We start from the raw sequence: 27,206 nt of genomic DNA on the forward strand, positions 1-27,206 counted from the left end.
TCCTTAGGGGGAAATCACTTTTTCCAAATTCGGTCATGTAGATTTTGACTTTTTTTTCTCCCTTCATAATAAAAAGTTTCATTTCAAAACTGCATTTTGTGTTGAGTCGTGCTGTCATTGACTAAAATGTACATTTGTTTGATGACCTGAAACATTTAAGAGAAGTTATACTTGGTTTTGGAGGGGGTGGAGCGAGTAGCTAGGGCGCCTCACTTCCCCGTTGGTACGCGACACCATACTGTACTCACCTTGGTACTGCACTCACCTTGGTGAGTACAGCATGAACGGTAATGAAAGGGAAGGACACAAACACATTGGGTTCAAAGAAAGAACGCTTTTCTTCACATCCAAGTCAAGTCTCGTCTGGCACATTTGGAGTCCTCAATCAGTCAGTCGAGATTTACGGCGACGTTCCCCCACAGCGGACGATGAGGCGGCGACGGATTTCCTGGGGCGAGTGGCGTGCTTTTTGACCGACGTCCTCTCCGTGACACTGTTAAAAAGAACAGTTGGGAGTTGGCTTAAAAGAGGACGGTTATTGTTGGCACGTTAGCTTCCCGAAGCAGATGGAAAACCGCTTTTAACTGCTCTCATTGCTCTTCTGTCATCTAATTACTGAGCATTAAAAAAAAAAAGTCCTGTGAGCGTATGTAGCCACTGAGAGCAGCCAATCACAGTGCACATATAGACAAACAACCATTCACACTCACATTCATACCTATGGACAATTTGGAGTCACCAATTAACCTAGCATGTTTTTGGAATCGGGAAGGAAACCGGAGTACCCGGAGAAAACCCACGCATGCACGAGGAGAACATGCAAACTCCACATAGAGATGCCCAAGCAGAGATTCGAACCCAGATCTCCTGACTGTGTGGCCAACATGCCAACCACTCGACACCATGCGACACCAAATGTAGTTAGCATATATTCTTGTGTTAAAGTTTCAGATAACGAGGTTTACACATTTGGAGGTCAAAGAGGTGAGTGGGACCAATCAGCGGACCGGGCGTGCCCGGAGGCGGGCCGTGGGTGTAAATAAATTAAAACATTTTGGAAAGCCAAGAAAATACAGACTGAATAGGTGCAGATTCTGTAAGATCTAAAAAGCCTTCTGTGCTGGTTATTGTGTGTAGCTGCTCTATAGGAGTCCACAACTCAATACAAAGGGCCCAAATTGAGCTTGATAGGTCACCTTTAATATTTTTACTATATTTGCATAAAATTGTTTTTCTCTCTCATTATTGCAGATTTTTATGTTGCAAATATTTCAGCTTTCTTCTTAAATAATTATTTAAATTTTCTTTTGTAATATTATGACCTTATTTCCATAATATTTTCACTTTATTAGCATAATAATTAATGTTTTTATCGGCTTTGCGAGCAACTCGAGTCATGTCAGTCAACGCAAACACGAGTGAAACAACTCATAATTTTTGTTTTGTTTCTCAAGTTATAACTTTATTAAGATTTTTCTTTATATAAAAAATATATATTTTAACTGTATGCTACTAAAATTACATTTTAAGTTTATTCTTGTAAAATTAGAATTTTTTTATATGTATATTTTATTCTCATAAAAGTATCGATTTTTCATTTATGCTGTTGTTTTTTCCCAGCTGTTATTTTGTGTTTTAATTGTCTTATTGTAATATTATGCTTGAAATGTATCTTTTCACAAAATACATTTTTTCTCACTGTTTTTGTTGGGAACTGATATTTACCTGAAACTTACCTGTGTTCTACTGCTGATGCTGATCCTAATGTATCGCTAACAAATTCAATACCGTTTAATAAATCCGTCTAATTGCTGCCACGGTTAGATTTTTATTGTTGATAACAGAGTTCATGCCATCTAATTAAAAGACAATTAGAGATTCTACTCTACACACACAGCTTTTGCAGTAGTGGCTGTTCTTTTAGTGACAAGGGAGAGAAAATAACCAAATTGGCCTTGGGGCAACTGAAAGTCAATGATTTGATTTATTCCCAGCACAGCGACATATTATTTTCACTGCTGTGGTGAAATGTTGCTATATTGTAAAAATTGGGTCAATTTAAACCGCATTATCTCTGACTTGGGGTAATTTATGCTTCAATTTGAGACGCTGATTGTATATCAGCAAATATGGTCCATGGAAATAAAAATATGTTCATTTATTTGTGCCCAGATAGGAGCGGTATTATTATTAAAATACACAACATGCACCATTGCTGAAATAACACAACAGGCTCGTGCTTCTGGGGACGGCCCAAGTTTTTATGATAAGTAGTAAAGTAGTAAAGTCTCGTTATATCGATATCGGTTATAACGAATTACTACTTATTACGATACTATTTTCATTTCCTGGCAAATTTCTAGTCTTTTATGATATAATTAGTTCTGTTAGTACGATACCCGGTTATTATGATAATCCGGTTACTACGATGCCCTTTTCATCTCCCGCCAGCCAATTTGGTCTGCTTATATCGATACAAAAGCAGCTTAAATCAATCTTTTGCTTAAGGATTTCAATACCAATAAAGAACACGGCGAACGGCTGCTTCCAGTCAACTTTTTCACACTTCCACCACCAGAGCGCAGCACACACACCATGCTCATGCTCAACCCGTATTGAAAATCCTTATGCAAAGATTGATTTAAGCTGCTCGACATTGTTCTATACTATAGAACAATGTCGAGTGCATTATTGCCCACTTTTAATACAGTTCGGCGCAGGATCGGATATATGGATAGTCCGGTTATATCGGTATTTTTTCAGACTCCCGAGAATATCGATTTAACGAGACTTTACTGTAATGTTGAATTCACTGCTGAGTTCCATGCTATATTCTCATGCTATTTTCATAGCTAATGTGTACAAAGCCTACACACACCGCAGTGGAAACTGCCCCGCGTGGTGGAAACCTAGCTTGGAGCATAAAGGTAATTGTAGCTACTTTTTCCTCAGGGGGAGAAGGAGGCGACCCATCTAGCGATTCATAAAGTGTCTATTACAATTGAGGCCACTACTTTAAGATAAATGGTGACACTGTTTTTTCAGCATATTATAGCGTAAGCTTCCATCTGCACGAGGAGGGGTTGCCTTGACATCACCGCAGAGACAGTCAAAAGTTCTCAAGAGGACCAGGTCTGTGAGATGACACGTGTGGGGAACCCACCAATGAGTCGTGCTGCCGACCACATGTGGAACCCCTTAAATGTTCACAAACAAGGGTAGCCTTCCCCACATGAGCGGAATGGAGATTGATATCAACCGGCAGCCAAGTGACAAGGTGTCCCGTGTCTGTTTGTGCTGACTGTACTGGCAGAAAAAAACAACATTCCAGTGCTGGAATTTGGGTCAACATAACGGGAAGTAGAAGTCGGAGGAACAACCAAGCCGGATAGTGATCAGGCAAGTGTGCCAGCGTAAATTAGAAATACATCATTAAAAAAAAAGAACACCACTTAACCTGCCAACCGTGCCAGTCTGCAATGTGGAGATTACGTCTCGTCCTTTTCACACTTCCATCTGTGGAAGATTCGAGTCTCCACTAACTTATTTAAAAAATGGGAGCGATTAAACTGTTTCCCTTTTCTGACCTATAAATGTTGTGTGAGAATTTTATGTTAGAATGTTGTATTCTTCTTGTTAAACGATGACTTCCTTTTCTTTCTCAAACGAGGCCAAGTTTCAGATGATGAGGTTTGCACACAGCAAGGAGCATTAGCATTAGCTTCTTCCAGGACATATTTGCTCAGGTTTGAGAGACAACTAAGTTTACCTGTGAGGTGTCAGGCAGAAGTAGATGGAGTTGGTCTTGGGCCAGCAAGAAAAAAATATAGGACAGTTTTGTGCGAAACTGTGGGTTTCCAACGTTACTCTGTCAAGTTGAAGAGTCACAAGCGTAAGCTGTAAGTAACAATTTATCAGTGTCCTAACTGTGTTTATTTTGTGCAAGTAAGCGGCTGTTTGTGTATCACTATAGAGTGTGCAAATTACAGTAAAGTCTCGTTATATCGATATTCTCGGGAGTCGGAAAAAATACCGATATAACCGGACTATCCATATATCCGATCCTGCGCCGAACTGCATTAAAAGTGGGCGGATCTTTGATATGGCATGTAATTTTCTCCTTGAGTTCATGGATTGCGTATCTAGCATGCTTTTGTACTACAATAAATTTTGTACTACAGTAAATAAAAATAAACTTATGCTGTAGTGATTACCGGTTACCGGGACATAATTCACCCCGGAACTATCGATAGGGAAGGTGTTGCCACCCGGAGGGGTAGGCGCGAGGGACGGGTGTTTTCCGCTGTGTGTGCTGTGCTCTGGTGGTGGAAGTGTGAAAAATAAAGTTGACTGGAAGCAGCCGTTGGCCGTTTTCTTTTTTGGTATTGAAATCCTTAAGCAAAGATTGATTTAAGCTGCTTTTGTATCGATATAAGCAGACCAAATTGGCTGGCGGGAGATGAAAAGGGCATCGTAGTAACCGGATTATCATAATAACCGGGTATCGTACTAACAGAGCTAATTATATCATAAAATACTAGAAATTTGCCGGGAAATGAAAATAGTATCATAGTAAGTAGTAATTCGTTTTAACCGATATCGATATAACGAGACTTTACTGTACATGCTCACCAATATGTCTGGAGTTCCTAATACCCTGTTCCCACCGCAGTCCCATGTTTTTTTTTTAACCACAGGTAGCCCCGCAAAAAACATGCAATGAGCACATTTCTATTACAAAACCTACGTTAGCATCCTGTGTTTATACACGGTAAGTCGGGATCTCCAGACAGTGCTCCTAATCACTTTACAAGTAGCTCTTCAAAGTGTTTATTCATTTATTATCAACTTCGATACCCACAAAATTAAAACATGGTGTTCGGCAGTAGTCTGGAAGTCCTCAGGAGCACTTGGAAGTGTGACAAATTACCGCGGAGTGAGCATGCCTGGAGGTGGGCCGTGGGTGGAATAAATTAAAACACAGTTTTGGAAAACCAAGATCGAGAAAGCTTCCAATGCGGGTTACCGTGTGTAGCTGCTCTACAGGAGTCCACAACTCAATACAAAGGGATGAACAATTAGCATAATAGGTTCCCTTAATTAATTTCTGACAAAACGTAATATAGCTCAGGATGACAGTACTGGTATGTGCGGATGCAAGGCCGCACCACACCTGAATGTGAATAAGTATAGTTGAATGTCACATTGCACTGTTTCTGACCGGAATTGAAAATGGTCTCCAAAGTGCCACTTAGACCTACGTGGAAACAATGAATTGCCCACCGGCTACATTGCCCGGCCCACTGTCCCCATCTCTTAAAAAAAAAAAAAGGAAACACACACCCAGACTGCAAATTTCCTGCACAAGGTGAACCCTCACCTCACTTTGTGCTTTGCTTGTTTGACAAATGAAACTGGGTTTTATTTGCACAAGCAATGATGCAGACCTTGTAGAGGGATGATTATACCATGTGTACCATGTGTCCAGTCCCAAAAGTTTGTCTGCAATTACATCCACTTGAAAGCGGATGAATGAAGTCATGAGAATGAGATTATAAGCCAGTGGAAATGACTCACTTATTTCTGGAAGAGTCTGGTGCAAAGATGTCTGAAATGGAACTACAAGGAGAGAGAGAGAAAGAGAGAGAGAGCGCAATTTATTTAATTATGCAGATTCATAAACAAAAGCATGCAGAATGGAATTTCATTGCACTGAATTTTAATTGCGGCCAGACTTTTCTCTCAAAGTTCGAAAAGTCAACACGAAATGTAAACAGTGAGAAATTCTTAAAGTGACATTGAACAAGATGTGTCAACAAGCAGGATCAAAACTAGCAAACTAGCTACTGCTACCCCGGATCACACTGAATCCGTTGCAGCCGCCAGAAGCATTCCGCAGGATCGAAACACTCAAAAGACAAAGAACATGAAGGAATTCAACACTATTTAAATAAGATTGATTTAAGCTGCTTTTGTATCGATATAAGCAGACCAAATTGGCTGGCGGGAGATGAAAAGGGCATCGTAGTAACCGGATTATCATAATAACCGGGTATCGTACTAACGGAACTAATTATATCATAAAAGACTAGAAATTTGCCGGGAAATGAAAATAGTATCGTAATAAGCAGTACTTCGATATAACCGATATCGATATAACGAGACTTTACTGTATGTTGAATCATATTTAATTAACTAGGGATGTTCGCTAATTATCGGTATTGATAAATAATTCGGTACTGATGAAACAACCAATCAGAGAATAGCGCACTAGCGTGTGCCACCAGTCTCCAGTCTGCAACTATGCGCTACAACACTACGTCATGAAGCTCCTGGGCTTAACTTTCTGAACTCCACTCATGTAACAGGAAATATCACTGTTAATATCAACATTCCTAATGCTTCTCCAGTAGCCAAATAAGCAAAACTTGATTAATAGAACTTTAATTGTAAGATATATTGATAAGATTGTTGATAAATTGTTGAAATTATTGTGTTTACACTGTTTACATATATTTGTAATAAGCTGAAAAATGTCTTGAAATAAAATGGTCTTTTGATTAAATACTATGTGATAATAAATCATCACATTATTTGTCTGGTATCAGGCCCAGTGCAAGTATTAGCCTGAGACCGAAGGTCATGATACTGGGTCTGATACCAGACACACCATGTGATAACCTATAATTATCAGCCCGATATCAGCACAAAGATGTGATATCGGTCCACAGCGCTATCTATTTTCCCGCTCAAGAAAGTAGATATTTTTTAAATGCTGTATACAACGCATGTTCATTCGACCATAAGAGATCGATATCGGTGATATCAGTATCACATAAAAAGTTTTGTTATTTAAGTGTGCAGGAGAAGTGGGTACATGGCTTCAGGTCAAATGGGACACACCTATAAAAACATCTAAAAAGAGGCAACTCATTAATTCACATAATGGGACACACCTATTCTGTGACAAAGATAATAGTTTAGCAAAGGTTGCGCAGTTAATAGGGCTGCACGGCGTGGGTTTCCTCCCACATTCCAAAAACATGCTAGGTTAATTAGCCACTCCAAATTGTCCATAGGTATGAAGTGAGTGTGAATGGTTGTTTGTTTATATGTGCCCTGTGATTGGCTGTTGTTGCTCTGTTAATATTTTAATCGTATTTTTTAGAAAGGGTTAATTTATCACCAGTGAGTTGCACAATGTGCTGACATCTACCAATGGCAACTCCAATTATTTCAGTTTTCGGTGACTTTAAGAAGGTATTTTACCCGAAAATATGATTCTGGTTCATAAACAACCCATGCACGCACAAAGTAGGGCAATCTATTTTGCAGTCAAGTTGTCATTTAGCACTTGAGTGCAAAAAATGTGGAAGCATTCCGCCAGCCATGCCACACATCTCTCATAGTAAAGACAGCCAGCGATGTCCTCAAACATATCAGGCGCTTACAAGAAGACCCCGAGGGACTACAGAGGCATTCGGTCTCACCACAGAGTTATGGAGTTAACTTACCTGCTGACCGATACATCACTGTAAGTGGGGCTGTTTGACAAAACATAGCGCCTCGCTGACGGCTCCTTCTCCTCCATCACTTCTTCCACACTGATATCGATGCCGCTCCTTGATTCTTCAACTTGATCTGAATGAGGATGTAACCACAGTTCAAAACCAAAGAAAAAATTTGTTTACATACTGGCTTACATAAGATGTAATGCTAAATAGGAAATGCATGCAAAATGAGGCAAAAACGGTAGTTTATGAGATGCTACAAGACAAATAATTATAAGTAGCTGGTGGAAAACCAACCGAACCTCCTGCAAAGCCTTGGCTGCAATGTCACTGGAGATTTTTTTTTTTGTTAACAGTAAATTTATTTTGACCTACAGTAAACCTCGGATATATCGGATTCAATTGTTCCCACTGGTTTTGTCCGATATAAGCAAAATCAGTTATATGCGTATACCGGAAAATGTCCGCCACATTCATTACACGGACGCGCAATGCCATGGGGGAACTTTCTTTGATCCATGTTGATGGTATCGTACTAACGGAACTAATTATATCATAAAATACTAGAAATTTGCTGGGAAATGAAAATAGTATCGTAATAAGCAGTACTTCGATATAACCGATATCGATATCACGAGACTTTACTGTATGTTGAATCATATTTAATTAACTAGGGATGTTCGCTAATTATCGGTACTTCTGTTGCAGGCATGTGTTTGGCCAGCTATGTGGGGCGGGTTGAGCATGACCTGTGAACCAGGAAGTGCGGGAATCGGTGTGTGTGCTGTGCTCTGGTGGTGGAAGTGTGAAAAATAAAGTTGACTGGAAGCAGCCGTTGGCCGTGTTCTCTTTTGGTATTGAAATCCTTGAGCAAAGATTGATTTAAGCTGCTTTTGTATCGATATAAGCAGACCAAATTGGCTGGCGGGAGATGAAAAGGGCATCGTAGTAACCGGATTATCATAATAACCGGGTATCGTACTAACGGAACTAATTATATCATAAAAGACTAGAAATTTGCCAGGAAATTAAAATAGTATCGTAATAAGCAGTACTTCGATATAACCGATATCGATATAACGAGACTTTACTGTATGTTGAATCATATCATATTAATTAACTAGGGATGTTCCCTAATTATCGGTACTGATAAATAATTTGGTACTGATGAAACAACCAATCAGAGAACAGCGCACTAGCGTGTGCCACCAGTCTCCAGTCTGCAACTATGCGCTACAACACTACGTCATGAAGTTCCTGGGCTTAACTTTCTGAACTCCACTCATGTAACAGGAAATATCACTGTTAATAGAAACATTCCTAATGCTTCTCCAGAAGATTATAACATCTTTGTATGAATTACAGACATGTACAACGAAATAAAAAAAAATCTCAATTCTGTAGAAATGCCTTCTTGTTGCTATTAGGGAGGTTTAGAAACCAAACGATAAATGTAAACACAAACGACAATGACGTCACAGGCTACATGCTCATGTACATGTCTGTAATTCATACAAAGATGTTATAATCTTCAGCTTTGGCTGTGAACATGGATCAAAGATGGATCAAAGGCCACGCTGCGGCCATCCGATATATGCGAGGGAAATTGGAAACGGGACTGGAGATTTTGTCCGAAATAGGCAAAATCCGTTATAAAAAATCCGATATATGCAATGAATTTTTATTGGAAATGCATTACAGAAAAATTGGTTCTTTTTTTATCTGTCCGTTGTGAGCGAATTTCCGATATATCCGATGTTTACTGTACTATATTAATTTTAATTTCAATTTTAGGTTTAATTTTCAATTTTAGTTTATTTTTATTTTCAATTTGTATTTTTTATTCCTTATATAGGTGTGTTCCAAATTCTGAGGTACCTCCTACTTCCCGTCTGCATAAAAACTGTGGTACTATACCAGGGGTGGGCAAACTACGGCCCGGGGGCCACATTCGGCCCGCCAAGTGTTTGAATACGGCCCGCCCAATCTTTCCAAAGTATTTCATTTAAAGTCAACATACAACCTGGCATCATGGCCTGAGCCAACCTTTTGATGGTTTTATCAATTTCCTTTTTTGACATGGTCTGTTGTTTACAAAGTGCTCCTGAAAAAAGGGACACAAGCACATAATAATAATAATTATTATTATTAGATTATTATAATTATTATATTAATGCTAATTATTATAATTATATATTATATTATTGTTATATTTGTATATTTTACATAATAATATAATTATTATTTTAATTTTATTGTAATTATTATAATATTTTAAATATTTTTTTAATATAAATTTTGTCATATCAATGCGGCCCGCGAGTCAAAAAGTTTGCCCACCCCTGTACTATACCATCAAGAACATCCAATGAAAGTAATTTGTTGCTACAAAAATGGGAAAAAAGGGGAAAGTTAGCAATGGAAGAGAGACAGACCATCATAACACCTACAAATATAGTCCAGAGAAATGTGAGTTCTAAACCTTTTGAGCGGTAGTGTATTTAGCAAAGATGATGAAACATGTCACGGACCGTTTAAACAAACTTCCCGATGTGAAAGAGTATCTTGAGTGTTGCCGTACCCGCCGAAGGCGTTTTCTCAACATCGTCTCCACCTGCAGTGACTTTCTCTTTTATCCGAGTTTGCCTGGTGGTATCCAGGCGACCGCGGACCTGGGCAACCAAGCGGGTGAAGTCGCTGCTGTGCTGCTTTCCTGTGAAGATAGTGAGGCGTGAGAAGTGGGCTAGCTTGGTTTGGGTTGTTGGTTCAGTCACGTCAAAGGATACTGAACCTTCGAGATTCAGCCTGTTTTCAGCATGATCCAATAAAAGACCAGATACTTTTGATTGACCCAGTTATGTTTGTTTGTGGTTCTTATATTGACAGCGTTGAATAACTGAATAAATGAAATGCTGCCAAGAGAAGCCGCGATTGCACGTGAGCGCAAGCGTTGATTTGTCTGCCTGCTCATGCAGTGTGTGTGCTGGCAGTGTGACTCATCCACATCCTCCTGTGATAAATCAAGAGGTTATCACAGCGGTGCAGCTATTAATAGAGCCCCCCTCCTGTGAGTCACATTCATTTTTCAACCACTTTTCTCCTTCCAAACAGGTTGTTCGCGTCAACATGATGTTCTCCAGGGGTGTGCACGCCACCATGTTTGTCAATTGCCCCATAGGTAAATAAAGCTCTTTAAGTTTGTTCATTTTTATTCCATTCTTAGCTGTTAAATTGCTGACTGAAGACAACAACCTGGTTTGTTTTCTGGTCTGCAGTACAGGGCCGATTTCTACAGGTTGCCCCAAAAACATGAACATGCATGTATTGTAAAATAATTATATACAATATATCTTGTAAATTATACAATCTGCACGGCCGATGAGTGGTTAGCATGTAAGCCACACAGTCAGGAGATCGGAAAGACCTGGGTTCGAATCTTCGCTTGAGCATCTCTGTGTGGAGTTTGCATGTTCTCCCTGCACGTGCATGCGTAAATTTTCTCCAGGTACTCCGGTTTCCTCCCACATTCCAAAAACATGCTAGGTTAATTAGCGACTCCAAATTGTCCATAGGTATGAATGTGAGTGTGAATGGTTGTTTGTCTATATGTGCCCTGTGATTGGCTGGCAACCAGTCCAGGGTGTACCCCGAAGTCAACTGGCATAGGCTCCAGCATACCTGCAACCCGAGTGAGGATAAGAAATGACCGAGGGTGGAATCAAACTTGTCTCCTAGCTGTGTGGCGCTAACCACTCACCACCGTGCAGCCGCTTATTAATGATATACATTGTGATTATGTTCTACATTGTTCTATTTTTTCAAAGCGAATGGCAAATTTTCGGAATTTTGCTCATCATCTACGATCCTTACGTGAAAAATAAACATTCCCTTTCCAGTGCATACTAACAAGAGACAATGAGTTAGTATGAGCTAGCTAACAATGCACATCATTGAGACCTGCCTGTTTGGACTACAAAGAGGACTAAAGAAGCTCTACTAATATTGTATCATTTGATATACTTGCTGGGATCACACATTACAAAGTACATTGATGATAACATGGAATGCTTACAGTATCTTGACGTATTTTGATGATTTAAAACCGAAATATCTGGCACCCTTTGCCCAGGGGCTTACGCTACTTGCGTCAACAGTTTATTAGACGACTTTAGCGGCAAAATAGGTACCTCTCGTGACATGAATTGTTAGCTAGCTCATATTTACTTGTTTTCTCTCGTTAGAATGCAATGTCCAATCAAGTGAATTTACTGCAGGTGGACTCCAATTAAGCTGTAGAAAGATCTCAAGGATGATCAGTGGAAAAAAGATGCACCTGAGCTCAATTTTGAGCTTCATGGCAAAGGCTGTGAATACTTATGTAAATGTGATTTTATTGTTTTCTATTTTTAATAAATTCAAAACATGTCAAAAAAAACTTTTTTCACATTGTCATAATGGAGTATTTTGTGTAGAATTTTGAGGTAAGAGATTAATTTAATACAGTTTGGAATGAGGCTCTAACATGACATGTAGAAAAAGTGAAGCGCTGTGAATACTTTTCCGGATGCACTGTATTTTGATGATTTAAAACCGAAATATCTGGCACAATTTGCCCTGGAGCTTACGCTACTTGCGTCAACAGTTTTAGCATCAACAGGGCTTTAGCGGCAAAATAGGTACCTCCCATGTCATTAATTGTTAGCTAGCTCATATTTACTCGTTTTCTCTAGTTAGAATACACAGGAAAGGGAAATAAATGTGTTCATGTATGTGTTCAAGCATCCAATTTCGTCTCCAAATGTTTCTTCCTCCTTGAAAACCACTGACACATTCCTTAAATTTCTCTGTAAACATCCTGTGTCTCGTACACCACCATGTTTGTTTACCTGAGTGATAGTACGCCGATGGCGTCACTTCTGGAAATGAGACAAGAGCTAGTTCGTCATGGCTGGCACCGTCAACTATAAATTAATTTACCGTTGACTTCCAAAAATCAAACAATGTAGAACATAATTATAAACAATATATAATTTTTTTTAAGCAAAGTTGGTGAATCATGTGACGGACGCTTGAATCAATCTTGCATGGTTCTGTGATAGATGAGTCTCTTAACAGGATCCCAGCCTGCACTTTCTTTCTTACCGAACCTGCTGCCTTCAGGGTGGACATAAAAGGCTGCCATTAAGAAGACAGAAGTGCATTTGATCATAAAACCTTTGAGAGGCTTGATTTGTCAAAAGTTTGTTGGGTGAGTCAGTGAGAGCCCCTGTAATCCGTGTCCAGTGTTGAAGGATGGACTCGCGTAACCTGAAAAATCCTCCAGACTTTTCCATTTGTTAGGAACTCTAACTTTTGAGATAAAAATGTAAATCTCTGGAGATTTAGATACCCTTGCTCGAAAAATTTGTGCTAATACCCTGAGTTTGTTTCTTTGTCTCGTGGGCGATGACATAAGTGTTCTTTGCACAGAACTTTGTATGTGTAGTGGTTCATGAAATCATATTTTGCCTTTTACTGCGACAGAGGACATCTCCCCCGCTTGCTTCATTGTCTGCTCATATTGACTATCTGTCTGTGGAAGACGTGCTGACCCCAGGTGACTCACTGCTGCGCACAAAAGACAACCAGCCCCCAGTGGAGGGTCATATCGAGCAGGTTCTGGTAGATATAACACACATTATTATACAGGCCTTGACAAAAATGGAGACGTGAGCTACAAATCCAGTATATAACATTGCTCAATACAAAAAAACAAGGTCATCCTTTCTCTTTCATCAATCTTTTTTTTTTTTTTTTTTTTTGCATTCATACATTTTAATAGAAGAACTATTGTGCAGTCCAGCATCAGGACTGTCATTTTTCAGTTTTTCCATTAGAACTATTATGATTATTATAATTATTATATTAATGCTAATTATTATATTAATTATATATAATATTACTGTTATATTTGCATATTTTACATAATAATAATAAAATAATTATTGTTTTAATTTTATTGTAATTATTATAATATTTTATTATTTTTTAAATATTTAAATACAAATATAAAATAAATAATAGAAGATTGCATGACAATTTTACAGATACAATAATACCAGGTGGACTGTTACGTGTAAATTATATAGTCATATTTTCTGTCAGAGTGCCCAAACTTTTTCATACCACAGTATGTACACACACACAGCGGCTTCTAATCATATTAATTGCTATAATGAGCAATCAGTGGAATTTATTTATTCTTGCTTGGATTTTTGCTTTTCATCCTGATGTTGTCTCACTAGTGTATGTTTTTTTTTTATTAAATACGTCGCCAAGCAGAAATGTCTCATCTTTGTGAGTCACAGGGCGGGCGTGTAAACAGTTGCAAGGCAAAAATAATAAATCCCACTTACGATACTTTGAATGCACCTCATCAATCTCCTCCTCGGAGTGATTCTTGGAGAAAACCATAACCTGTGGGTTGAAATGAAAACACTAAAGGTAAGCATAAAGTGGAATATGCAACATAACATAATCACAGGCAAATATCAGCAGAGCAATTCATTTACGTCCCTTCTGCTTCGGACTGCACATGATAAAAACACAATGAATGCATTTCCCCAACCAAAACATGAAGCAATGTAGTCGTAACTCACAGGTTTGCTTTGATTCTGAAGCTGATTTCTGATCTTCTCGTTAGCTTCCACCTCTTTGGCAATGTCTGCAGCTGTTAAGGAATTACAAATAAATAATAGCGTCAACCAAGCCTTAATGCACCATTTTGTAGCCATCATGACCTTGCTAAAAATACACATGTGAGACTGCACTGAAAAAAGGGAAACCAATCAAGGCAAGATAAACAAGTTTTAAAGTGAGATACAGAGGTAAACACAAAAGTATGTTAATGATAAAATCTACCCTGGACTTCAAAGAGTAAATACCAAATATACTATATAGAATTTACTGTAATAGTAAATAGAAATGAGAGGACACACAAGATTGGGTCCAAGCAAACGAGACAAGATTAACAAATTTTCAGAAAAGTACAATGAAAATATGGCTGACCAATGACTGAACATGCTGCTAAATTGTCAACATGGATGCCCTCTCAGTATGAGGTGTTCTATGAAGCGGAGTTGTGGTCGCCACATCACGCCTTCATGAGGGTCAGGAGAAACAGAGTACGGCGGCAGAGGGAGACACCTGCTGTGGCCGCCATGGTGCGCTGTAGTCGGACATCTGCTCTGAGCAGACCCGGTGCTGCCATTATTAACTCATTCACTGCCAGCCATTTTCAGAGAAGAGAACTTTACTCTTTGTCCAGAAAAAAAGTTTGTTTCTAGCATTTTGGGGTCTTTATAAATCAGTGGTAGAACATCGGTTGGTTTCAGCAAAAGCACCTGATTTTGACCAAAACACAGAAAATTAGCTTTTTCTGCAGAGAAGGAAATTCAAGCAGAACGGTGACTGATGTTCATATTTTTTGTTTTAGTGACACCTCAAACATCTGAGCAGTTGTTTACTTCTATGAAACAACAAATACAACATAGGAATAAAATGTTTTGATGACAAAACAAGCATTTATTCACATAAATAATCATCTATTTTCAGATGTTTGCATGTGTTTCAACTATTTACAGATAAGTGTGAATGCGTGCGGTATTTATAGGCTAACAACTGCATCACCAACATCACCCCTATCCTTCACGATGGCGACAGATCCACACAAATTCGTCGCCATCAGCAACTTCCATCTTCTTCATATCCAAGCTGTTGCTGCCGATCGAAGGAAAACAGAACTGTTGCCCCCTACTGGGGCAGAAATCCCTTCCCTACAAATCGGAAATTCACACACAAGATGCATGAGACTTTTTGATCTTTACATCTACAGTCTTTGGCAGTGAATGAGTTAATGGTGATTAACGGTGCATTTTCATACAACAACCACACAGGCCATGGCAAGCAGACTTGGCTCACACGTTGGTCGCCCACCATCGCTCACCTGATTTTGGGTCGAGGGAGTCACACTGCGCATTATAGATGTGCACAAACTCCTTGTGCCTTTTGATCAGCTGATCTCGGGAGCCATGCACCGAGAGCTGGCATTCCTTGAGTCGCCTCTTCAGCTCCAGCAGGGACATCAGATTGTACACCAGCTTCCCCATTGGGCGCCTCGATTTGCTGGAGGAGCAGTGACAGACAAGCCATTGAACTGGTTAAGCAGCAGACTGGTGGTGAAAGGGTGCAAGAACTATGAATTTTAAGGCTTAAAGGAAACATTTTGAATTTGGGAATTTCTGACGTATGTAAACAACGCACGGCTGCGCTGTGTACTACCTGGTGGTGTTTTTGTTGTCTCCAACAAATTCTATTTTAAGCCTGGGATCCATTCAGCATTTAGCACTCTAGCACTCCCTCATTCATGGGTGGAATTTAACTCTGAGTCAAATTTGACAGCAGCTCTATATTTTTTGGGTGAACAAGTACCTATTTTTATCCAAGGGTGTCCATTACAGGTGTTTAATATTAATTTCCCCATTTCATATATAAAGTTTCTGGAATGTAAAACTGTTAAAAAGCCTTTAATAGACCTCTCTGCATAGATTATTTTGTAGATTCAGTGCAGAAATAAAAATGGGTTGGCTTCCAAGCATGTTCAAATTAATTAATAGTCATTTTCTGCATGTAAAAGCGTATTTATTGTAATGTTCCTTTTGGGTGTCTGGAACAAATTAACTGGATTTACATTACTTTCTATGCGGAAACTTGTCAAGCACGTTTTGGTTGAAATCACAATCTTCTGGGAGGGATTATTGACGCCAACCAAAGCACCACTCTACTTGAAAGCCTTTTTTGTGGAATATTTCATGTAGCGCAGCCTCACCTGGACTGTGACTCCAGTGGGACCCCAGGTAAATTGAGTTTGACTAAAGTTTAATATTCTTATAAAGTTTATAGTACTCTTAAAATGGCAAAAGGTATGGTGGGTGCAATAAAATCATCAAATAATAATAACTTGAGTTTATAGCATGCTCATAGAATAAAAGCTGCCGCCATTCATCACTGTGACGTTAAGGTGATGTTCCGTGCCAGAGAAAAAAAAAATATGACCAATCATTAAAAGACCATCAAACTGCAGCAGACGCTGCAGTTCTAATCATCTAGAAGAAGTAGGAATCAGAAGAGATGAGAGTATTACCTCGGATGTCTCACTATGTCGGCAATGTGTTTCACAAAGCAATCATATGCAATTATCACCAATGTTGCAAATATCTGTATTATAATCAATTCATTTGTATTTACTAGAGTTGCAACAATTAATCGATGGTTAATACAGTGAAACGACAACTATTTTCTCAAATGTGATTTTTTTTTTAATTCAACCACGAAAGCACCTATTATCGAGATTCCCGAACCAACCGCTAACTGTAGGTGTTTGCTTCATAGTCAGTCATTCAATCAACGGTACAAGCCATTACTCCATTAACGCATCACATTAATCGACTAAAAAAACCAATCATGATCTTTGATTAGGAAGCTAGATGACAAACATTTTGATTTGTTATTATTTAATGTTGTTTTAACAGAATATTCAAGCGGCAACCTGGTGTTTATGCACTTCAAATCTATTTCTGAATAAAGAGGCGGATAAAAAAAAAATAATCAAGCGATTAATTGGTTATTAGAATAATCATTAGTTCCAGCCGTAATATTTACCTCCTCAAGCTTTCCTTCTTCTCTCCGCTCGTGAGACACATGTCCAAATGTTTGTTGATGAAATGCGGAGACACGCCTACAGAGCACACGGGGCACTCCACTGCAAGAAGGCACATTTCATGTCATCATGACAACAAGCATACATACAAAAAAGGTCAAAGGTTACAAAATGGTTACACTTTTTGGGGAATTTTGCCTATCACAATCCTTAAGTGTAACACTAACAGCATCTGGCCGTATTTTGATTTGGCCGTATTGTTAGCCGCTACAATAACAATATCGCTGTAGCTTGGTTAATATACAAGTCAGTTGTGTATGTGGAACACTGTTGGCATTTTTTTTACCTTTTTTGTTTTTGGTTTTAGAGTCAAAATAGGCACCTCGAGCATTGTTGGCTAGCTCATATTAACTTGTTTTCTCTCAGTGGAACAGTATGTGTTCATGTTTTATATAACAAGTGTGCAAGATGGGCAAAATTCCTCCAAAAAAGTGCAGTTTTCCTTAAAAGTTCAGACCAAATAAATTAGAGGCTAACTGGTTAGCTTGCTTGCTAATAGCCATTTTGAGCCCCTGCACCATAAAAGATGCAATGTTGTGTAAACAATGAATAACAGAAGTGTAATGGTGACTATAGGGGTGTTATTCATGTCTACAGGGCTCAAAACATTCAAGTTCTTAATATTGAATCCTATATCGCAGAAATTAATTTGACATAGTCGGGTCTGGAACCAAATAACCGCTGTAAATAAGGGAATGTATAGATCTTTATACGTTAGGCTTTACCTTTGATTGCAGGCTTTTCCTCGTTTGACAATGATGAAGAATGCGGCATCTCTTCCGCGGTGCTGATGCTGTGCGGCGCCGCGTCCTCACATTTGACTGACACCGCTCCCTGGATGGATGCTTCCTCCACATCCATGGCCTCTTCCTTCACAGTCACCAAGTGTGCGTCGGCGTCGTTCGCATTACGTGTGCGCGCACTCCTCCTCTGAACATCTAGTGAACCGTCTGTCTGTTTTTCTTTCGCAGGAGACGTTCTGGGCCTCTTCTGGAAAAAGTGACTCGCGACGGAGCTGCTGCACTTCTGGCCTTTGTCTCTGGGAGCTTTGCATTTTGCTGAAGCTGGGTTCTTTGGTGGTATCAGTGAGGACTCAAAATGAGTTTTTGACAATGGCTGTCTGGGAAAAAAAAGAGAAAGGCAAAGTGCATGTGAAAGGAAGTGTGTACGCGTGTATGGAATTACAATAAGGACACGGCCATACCTGCAGCAAGCCAACAATCCAATAGTACAGTATTACAAGTCAGGTAGGATAAAACATTGCATATACGGTATATCAGCACGATAAAGTGCTAACAAATCATGTAAGCAATGAGTCGAGACTTTTAAATATGATGCCTTCTAGCTTAAGCAGGACTGTCCTTTGCACCGAGGCGACTCATTGTCTGCAGTCTTGGAAATGTGGGGAGGCAAACAAATGGCAGCGGGTCCATTACATCGCTATAAAATGGAACCAATGAGGTGTGCAACACCGTGCTTTTCCATATTTAAAACTTGATATTTGAACTTATTGCCTCCATTAGCGCAGACTCACACGGACACCTCTTTGCACAATGAGCCACTCTAACGCAGTCCCAACAATGTCCTCAGTGGTATATCAGCAAATAAAGCAGACATTTACACAATGACTTCATTATATAATTCTTAAAAGGGACTGTCGGTAACGGGTTCCATGGATGCCGAGAGGGCTCAAAAAGTACAACCAGTGTAACACACTCATGTCAACAAATTTCTTTCCTGCCGTGCTATACCTTGAAACCGATAACCAGCCCATGCCTAAACGAAATATAAGGACCTAGACCCCAGGTATCCAAAACCTTGTCATATTATCTTCTATTTTTAAATTACACTGAATAATTTAGTTTCCGCCTCCATCTACAGCACAAAGTACGGCCTATTAATATTGGAAAAGTGTCTCGTGTGAAAAGATAGATACAAATCAATTCCTCAAGTTCAGCAAATGCACAGACTACACTGACTAGGACTAATGTGGTCCTGAATCATCTCAGCAAAACTATACTAATATTTTCTGACAGAAACCCATTTTCTAGACAATGCACACCCATGAGAGGAAGGGTAAAAAAAAGGTCAGCTGAGAAATACAGACGCAGGTTTAAGACCTTTGGCAGATCTGATAACACAGAGGTTATCAATAAAATAAATACCACTTGTTTTGTTGGAATAAAATGTGTTTGCGATAAAAATGAAATACTGTTTGTCCCAACAGATGGCAACAGATTCTTACAATGTGAAACTTGTAAAATAGTTCTTTTTTTCCTGCCAAGTCAGACAATTAGCTGGTACTTGTGGTACCAATTAGTAGATACATGTCAAAGCAATTGAGTCAAACTCTAACACATACAGATACTGTATATAAAAAATGTGTCAAGTAAAGTGAAAAAGTCATATTTGCAGCCATGTGGCTGGCGCCGGTACAAATACCGCCCTGATTTTACAATACTAAGACATTTCCTTGAGAGCAGCAGCCTGCTGACATTTGGCCTTAATAAAACAACACTGCCCTAAAGCGACAGAACGCGTATATAACAACAACATACGATGCTCGACAACCTCAGCTAATGAAAACAAAATCCCCGCTGGATTGGACGAAAATCCTTCACTCAGAAATGACTTATTGGGAGTCAGTTAGCGTGGAAGTGTTTCTATACTGCTGCTGGATTCAAATAGTCGGTCCTCAAAAGCTGGACGGCCACGTAGATGTGGATCCATTAGCCTTTCTAACTAAATAACTAACTTTTTGTATTGGGTTGTGAACTTGTGTAGAGCAGCTACACACAATAACCCACACAGAAAACTTTCTAGATCTTCCAGAATCTGCACCTATTCCACTTGTGGTTTCTTGGATTTCCGAAACATTTTAATTTATTCCACCTACTCCACTGTCGCACTCCCAAGTACTTCCGGCCTACTGCCGAAACCCACTTTCTAAGTGGGAGTTGATAATAAATGAATAGTGTTTGGAGAGCTAACTGAAAAGTGGTTAGGAGCTACTGGTAACTCATGAGCTACTGCCTGAAGACCCTTGACTTACCGTGTATGAACTCAAAGAAAGGTAACGTAGGTCTGCATTTACTGAGTGCAGGCATAGTGTGTCCGATATTAATGCACCGCTACCGATATGAAAGCGCACCACTTCTGGCTTCGGCAACAGCTTGGCGGATATTTCACGTTCATGTTCACAAAAACATGAAAATATTTTCTTTTGTTGGGAATCATGAACTCCAACCACTTCTGCCTGAGCTTGCCTCGTAGAAAGACTTCCTCAGAGCCATAGCTATCAACCGTAGGAAGGGCAGTCTTGGAGCGTATCTGGCCTACAGCACATGCCCATATAAGGACTATGTAAGGACAAACAGCCCGTGTTAGAAAAAAGCTCTCTGATCCTAAATTTTTTTCATAGCTGACCTCCAAATGCGCAAAACTCAATATCTGAAATTTTGGCGTGGTTCAACACAATACAACATTCTAACAGTTATCAGTCACAAAAGTGGAAAAAGCTCTGACAAGAAAAGGGCAGTAGTGGATGGAATAAACGTCACCGAATGCAGACCTCCAGGAAAGCAGTAAGACAGTAGAGACTGAAGCTTAAGCAAGAAAGACAATGTCCTCATTACCAACAAGCCTCAGGCAAATATAATTAAAAACAATCCATGAAAACAAAACTGTCAATTTTTTTAATAATGGGCTCAGAAACAATGTCATGCTGTTTGCTTCAACACGTGAAATTACAAATTCACTCTTGGTGCTCCATTGTCTTGGCTCCTTTAGCGTATGACAATGCTTTAATGTTTTTTGTGTAGCTTAACAAGAGCAAAATACAATCCGGCACTGTAGGGGGAGCCTGGGAGCGTAGAAATCCAATTATCCCTTACGTGCGCTTTAATGACATGAGGGAGCCACCGGAGTCTGGAGGGAGTCACGGCGGCAGTTAGCGTTGCGGAGGAAGCGATGACACTATATAAAACATTAACATGCACCCGGGCGACTCCACGAGTCCACTCGTTAACATCTTAATGCTGACAAATCAGCGATGTTACTATTATGTGCCTGTTGTCATGTTTACTGAATGACGAGCTAAAAGGAAAACTTTTTAATCAGATTTCCCACGCGAACGCTGGATGAGTCATTGAGATTAAGTATTTGATCGTTTCCACGGGCAGTACACAACAGGAGGTGCACGTGGGACAACCAGCAGCCGGGAAGAAAAGGACCAGAAAACTACATCAGCTTACCTTATAGCGCGAAAGCTCACTACCAAGTCATCCAGTAAGCGGTTGTTTCGCAGATCTTGTTCAGTCGCTTGCTAGAAGAAAACACAAATATTGTCTGCAAATTGACTTTTTTTTTTTTACAGCCACCTTGACCCTTGAACAAATGTCCCTGTCGCGGTTTGCAATGAGAAAACTGGTGGCAAAGGGGAAGCATGTGTAAACTGTGTTGGGAAAAGAACATGTTAGAACGTTCTTCACAATTTCTGTCAATGATAATCTTCATGAACGCAATGCAACCTATTCGCTATCCATGCAGCGGGTGTGCATTAAAGCGTGTCTTGTTCACATGAATGAGTTAAGGACTCTTGGAACACGTGGGGAGGGAATTCTCAAGTCATTTCTGCAGGCTCTCGGACCTTCTTTGTGATGTTATGTAAATAATAACTGATCATCATTCCCTCACCCACAGGGTAGTCCATGCTTTCTCTTTTTCTAGTTAAGTTAATGCCTCCTTCCTGCTCTTTCTGCAGCTGTGAGATGTGTTAAACCAGAGGTCGGCAACCCGTCCCGTGCAATGCTTGAATATTTTTGAATGCAATGCAAAATGCAATATTTCTGAAAAGATGGCAAAGGATTTTGTCATGTCAGAATCTCATCTGGCATTCAGGGTGCAGCTTGCAGAATAGAAAAATCTGTCGTTTTCATATACAGTCGAACCAGTTTTTTTTTTAGAAACAATAACGTAACTGATCCATCGCCACTATGTGACCAGAAGTGAGTTTCGAGGACAAGCCAACATCATATTGGAACATTTCTGTCAAAATTTTCCTGATATTTTCTCTTAGGAGTAATTCCGCTTTGTTGCAATTCTAGATGAGCCGAGTACAACTATTTTTTTTATAGTAAAGGTTGCAGACCCCTGATACAGACTTACCTTTTCTTTTCAACATCTTGCAGATTAGGTCCCTTGCTAATAGAGGAACTTCACGCTGGACAAAGCAGACTGCTTCACAGATGCAGAAAGTGGTGGTGACAATGCATACGCATGCGGGTAGTACAATATAGTATGTTGGATGTATACAGTACTTAGGTGTAAATAAGTTGCGTGGTTTTTCGTGTCAATGCACGCCCTTTTCGGTCACAAATTGCTAAACTAAATAACACCCATTGCCACGGCGAAATGCAGAACAATGATACAAGATGCGTGGAAGTGTCAAGGTGGCATATGACATCAAGTCAACTTGGGGATAACGGCTGGCTTCAAACTCACCACGTTGCAAACTGGACACTGCAGCTTATAGGAGAAGAATTTCCTGATGCACAAGGAGCAGACTGTAATGCAAAGACAGTTCAAAAGCATCATTACTCACTTTTTGTTGTTAGATTGAAAACATGCTCCAATGGAGGTACAGTGACAGATCACAACAAGAGTAATTTAAGGATATTTCTGATATCAATCCGGTCTATAATTGGCCTTTTAGTAATACAGTAAGCCCTCGCCACTCTGCACTTTGAGCAACTTCACACTATCACAGAAAAAAAAATCATATTTAAGCTACATATTTGTTGCTTAAGTGCCTTTTCAAGCACATTAGTTGCTAACTGAAAATACAAATACAAGGCATTCAGAAGACGCATCCAAAAATGTTGTAATGACATGTAGTATTCTATACTTGTCTCGAGATGTCAGGAATCGTACTGTAATATTGGATGAGACACACAAGCACCAGACATGAGCACCGGCTTTTATAGCAGCTTTGAAGAGTTTTACATCAGACACAATAATCCCTTAACCTTCAACCCACACCGAGCTAAAACTGAACTCTGAACACTTCCTGTCCACCTCCTACTCATCTTCCCTAGCAACAGAACACATTTACAGTAACACACACAGGCACAAGCCTTATTCATGTCCTATATGTATTATTTTATTTTATGTCACCTATATTGGGTAGTAGGTCAACTTCAACTTCCTGCTCAGAGCAAAGTCAGTCTTAGAATAAAAGCATGGCAGCATTAACCGGGATTCTACCACAGCAAAGGACATCCAGGCTGTGAATCTGAGGTGCTAACCACAAGGCCGTGAAAGGAAAGTGAAAATGAAAACAACCGCTGTACTTACAATTATGAGAGCATTTGGTCATCATTGAAATATTGAGCAAGTCAAAACAAATCGGACATCGCAGCAAGGCATCAATATTCTGGAAATGGGAAGAAAATGACAACAGTGAAGTACAAAACATGAACACAAACTACAAAAAAGCAGCCTCATAAATGACACATGTGCAGAAGGTTATATGAAAAACAAATAGCCAGATTGTTCATACACTCATTTATTTGTGGTGACTTGCCACAAATAAATTTAAGCTATGGCTCTACCTCTTTTTCCATGTTTATGAATGTTTATTAGGGGTGTCACAAGACAAGACGATAGATGAGACTGGGTGGAGCGGAATGGAAAAGACCAGATTTTAACCTTGCTTTTAAGAAAAGTACAGTGGTTCTTCATTGTCGTGTTTTTTCCTGTGTACCGGCAGATAGCATCCTTTTTGTAATAAAGCTCCATTAAAGGCATCAATAAAAATGACACGTTCATGCATCATTATGGGCAATTATGACAAATCAGAAAGTGATGTCATCCAGCCACGCCCCTGGCAATTGACCACCACATGTAGATTCCAGTCCTGTGGGAATCACCGATCTCAATTATACATCAGCAGCACTTTTATTCAAATAGTTACATTTTAAAAGAATACTGCATTTTTTTTAATCATCCACAATCCTTATGTGAGACATGAACCCACGTATTTTCTATTTTCTGTGTTCTAAATACATAAAAACAGCAAAGACACTATGTAAGTAACGCAGTTTTTGGGCATAACAATGTTAATAACAATAACAATGTTACTGTAGCTAGGTCACAATATTATATGTAGGTGCAACAGTTGTGTCCCATTACGTGCATTCTTGGCTGCCTCTTTTTTTAGCGTTTTTTACATCTTTAGAACTCAGAGAAGAGAGACATGTGTCAAAAAACTATTAAAAACCACCTGTTTAAATCTGTTTTTAATGTCTAACTTTTTATACCTGACTGCTGTGCCCCGCCCTGCTTTTTCTCATGTTTTAACAGTGTATTAACAAATTAATGTTGTATTTTAATGTATCTTCTACTCTGTTTATTTATTCAACTCCATTCTTCTGTAGAGTGTCTTTGAGTATTTTGAAAAGTGCTATACAAATAAAATATTATTTATTATTATTATTATGTCTCACAAAAGGATGTTGATGGTGAGCAAATTTTCCATAAAGCGCAGTTTTCCTTTAAAGCCTACAATTCTAATAAAAAATGTTTTGGAATCTGTATATTAATTTATATACATATTTACCGTAATTCCTACTCCAATGTGCTGTCAAAATGAAGGCACAATAGTCGAGAGAGCTTGAGTAACAAATACAAACTGTATGTTTTGTATACAAGTCAGGAAATGAGTTTTTGGCTCCATGCAATCCTTTAAGAAGTGTTGCATTTGTATTTTTCTGCATTTGTCACATTTTTATGAAAGGTTGAGGAGTAGTGTGCATAGTAGTAGTTTAGCTAGTTTACATTTAGTCTTAATCAGTTTCCGTTTCACTTTCATTCTCGGTAGCAGAGAACATCATGCTTAGAATCGTAAGCAAATGTAACATTAGTCTGAGTAAACACATACGTGTTTTAAACATGTTTTGCAACAAGTCCACTGCTAGCTGTAGCTATTATCGTTCACCGAAAGGTTAGTAAGTTAGCCACTATGCTAGCAAAACGGGGAGGTGAAAGGTAGTACTACCTGGGCAGCTCCGACTTACTTTTAAACATGTTATAGTTGGTGGTGGATCCGATTCGGTTTTTACGTCCATGCTAGAGGAACCGAGCTGGATGTTGGCGTTACAAAACTTTTTTTTTCGGGGTTTCATAAACTAAAGTCCCGCTCGAAAGACAGACAGCGGTGGCGTCATTTGACAACTTCCGTTCAGTGACGTCATGCTTCCGGATTTGCGTCTTTTGTGTTTATGCCAAAAACCGTATTTTATTTTTGGAAAATAAAAATGTAATTTGTTTCAAGAAAAAACTTTTTGGGGAATATTCTTTTCAAATATTATTAAATATTCAAAAATAAAAAAAATAAAAAATAATATTCTAATATTCTTACTTTGCTATTTTTTTCATTTTTCACTTGTTAAAATATGATTTTTCACCTTAATCATTTTACTTAATTGTTGTAAAATTAGTACGACCTTATTATTGTGTTATTACCGCAATGTACCTATTTTTTAACTTTTATTCTTGTAAATGTATAACTTTTATTCTCTAAATCTCCTATTTTTTTGTCATTGTGACCCTAATATTCTTTCTCTAAATTATGAATTTATTCCCAAAATATTTAGACTTCATTCTCATAGCATAATAACTCTTTTTTTCACAATCTAATTTTCCCCAAAAAATTACAACTTTTTTTGGGAATATTCTTTATTCCCAAAAATAAAAAATAATATTCTAATATTCTTACTTTGGTATTTTTTTCATTTTTCACATGTTAAAACATGATTTTTCACCTTAATCATTTTACTTCGTTGTTGTAAAATTAGTACGACCTTATTCTTGTGTTATTACCGCAATATACCTATTACCTATTTTATAAATTTTATTCTTGTAAATGTACAACTTTTATTCTCTAAATCTCCTATTTTTTGTCATTGTGACCCTAATATTCTTTCTCTTTAAATAAATTATGAATTTATTCCCAAAATATTTAGACTTTATTCTCATAGCATAATAACTCTTTTTTTCACAACCTAATTTTCCCAAAAAATTACAGCTTTTATTTTATTTAGTTTCTCATAATATTGCAACAATATTTCAACTTCATGCTACTAAACAATGTTATTTTTTCTCATAATCATAACAGTATTCTAGCAAAATTGCAACTTTTTCTTTTAATATTTTAATCTTAGGCCGATAAATGTGTTGTTTGTTTTTCATACTATGGCTTTTGAAAAAATCTTTCTTTAATATTTGAACTTTATGCAACTAAAATTGTGTTACTTTTCCTACTAATATTACATTAACTTCATAAAATTACTTCTTATTCTTATTAGAATTTGACTTTTTTTAGTTTTCTTGTTAAAGGATATTTTTAGAATGTGACCCGTGCCAATAAAAAGACAGCTGCGACCCACCAATGGCCCACTGATTCCCCACCAATGGCCCACCGATGGTCCACTAATGGCCCATCAATGGCCGACCAATCAGACCGATCAGGACGAGAGCAGCTTCATGTTCAGTGTCTCATGTGTAACGCTTTGAAGCGGACACCATCGAGCGTTCCACATGAAAAAAGACTCCATTGAAACATCCACTGGAGTTCCGCCTACTGATGTTTTTTTTTTTCCGGCTTTGTGCCGGTCTTGTGGGCAGACAATGAGTTTTCACTTAAATGCCCGCCTGGAGCGACTTCAGCGGGACACCGTGAATCCCTGCAACAAATTCATTAACTTTCTTTGGCCTCGGGACAACGTAGCCTTCGTGTGAAAGCAAATCCAGACAGCGTGAGATTACCCTGGAAATGGTTTGGAACATGTAAAGTAGTTGCATGAGAAGATGCTGGAATGTCATCTTGGAAATCCCGTAAACACTCGCCACACAGCCCCCCGTCCTAATGAAGCCCTGAG

At 38.8% G+C, this 27,206-nt stretch overlaps 1 protein-coding gene across 3 annotated transcripts; it reads right to left on the minus strand.

Annotated features, from left to right (window-relative positions):
* Positions 1-350: 350 nt before the first annotated feature.
* rad18 (RAD18 E3 ubiquitin protein ligase) lies at positions 351-25,498 on the minus strand. 3 transcript variants are annotated; one of them, XM_058055682.2, is made up of 13 exons: positions 25,344-25,498; positions 23,623-23,701; positions 22,771-22,832; positions 21,522-21,592; positions 17,994-18,388; positions 17,211-17,310; positions 15,496-15,674; positions 14,150-14,220; positions 13,907-13,967; positions 10,093-10,224; positions 7,515-7,641; positions 5,578-5,619; positions 351-493 (listed from the first exon to the last, which is right to left on the minus strand). In XM_058055682.2, exons 1-13 carry the CDS (start codon positions 25,449-25,451, stop codon positions 382-384), a joined length of 1,539 nt encoding a protein of 512 aa, XP_057911665.2. In that variant the 5' UTR covers positions 25,452-25,498; the 3' UTR covers positions 351-381. The 3 variants fall into 3 exon arrangements, with proteins under 3 accessions (XP_057911665.2, XP_057911668.2, XP_057911670.2); XM_058055685.2 differs by lacking the exon at positions 351-493 and adding an exon at positions 4,828-4,946; XM_058055687.2 differs by lacking the exons at positions 351-493; positions 5,578-5,619; positions 7,515-7,641; positions 10,093-10,224 and adding an exon at positions 12,496-13,118.
* Between the last annotated feature and the right edge of the window lie 1,708 nt (positions 25,499-27,206).

Source organism: Doryrhamphus excisus, linkage group LG18 (assembly GCF_037039965.1).
Source record: "Doryrhamphus excisus strain RoL-2023G ecotype Guam linkage group LG18, RoL_Dexc_Guam_v1.1, whole genome shotgun sequence".
Taxonomy (NCBI): domain Eukaryota; kingdom Metazoa; phylum Chordata; class Actinopteri; order Syngnathiformes; family Syngnathidae; genus Doryrhamphus; species Doryrhamphus excisus.

Bases quoted from the DNA above. Each gene is read 5' to 3' on its own strand.
- rad18 (XM_058055682.2), bottom strand. From the start codon at position 25,451: ATGAAACCCCGAAAAAAAAAGTTTTGTAACGCCAACATCCAGCTCGGT. The intron at 21,593-22,770 runs GTGAGTTTGAAG...GTTTTCTTCTAG, and splicing joins AGTGTCCAGTTTGCAACGTG to CAAGCGACTGAACAAGATCT. The intron at 13,968-14,149 runs GTGAGTTACGAC...TTCAACCCACAG, and splicing joins TTCAGAATCAAAGCAAACCT to GTTATGGTTTTCTCCAAGAA.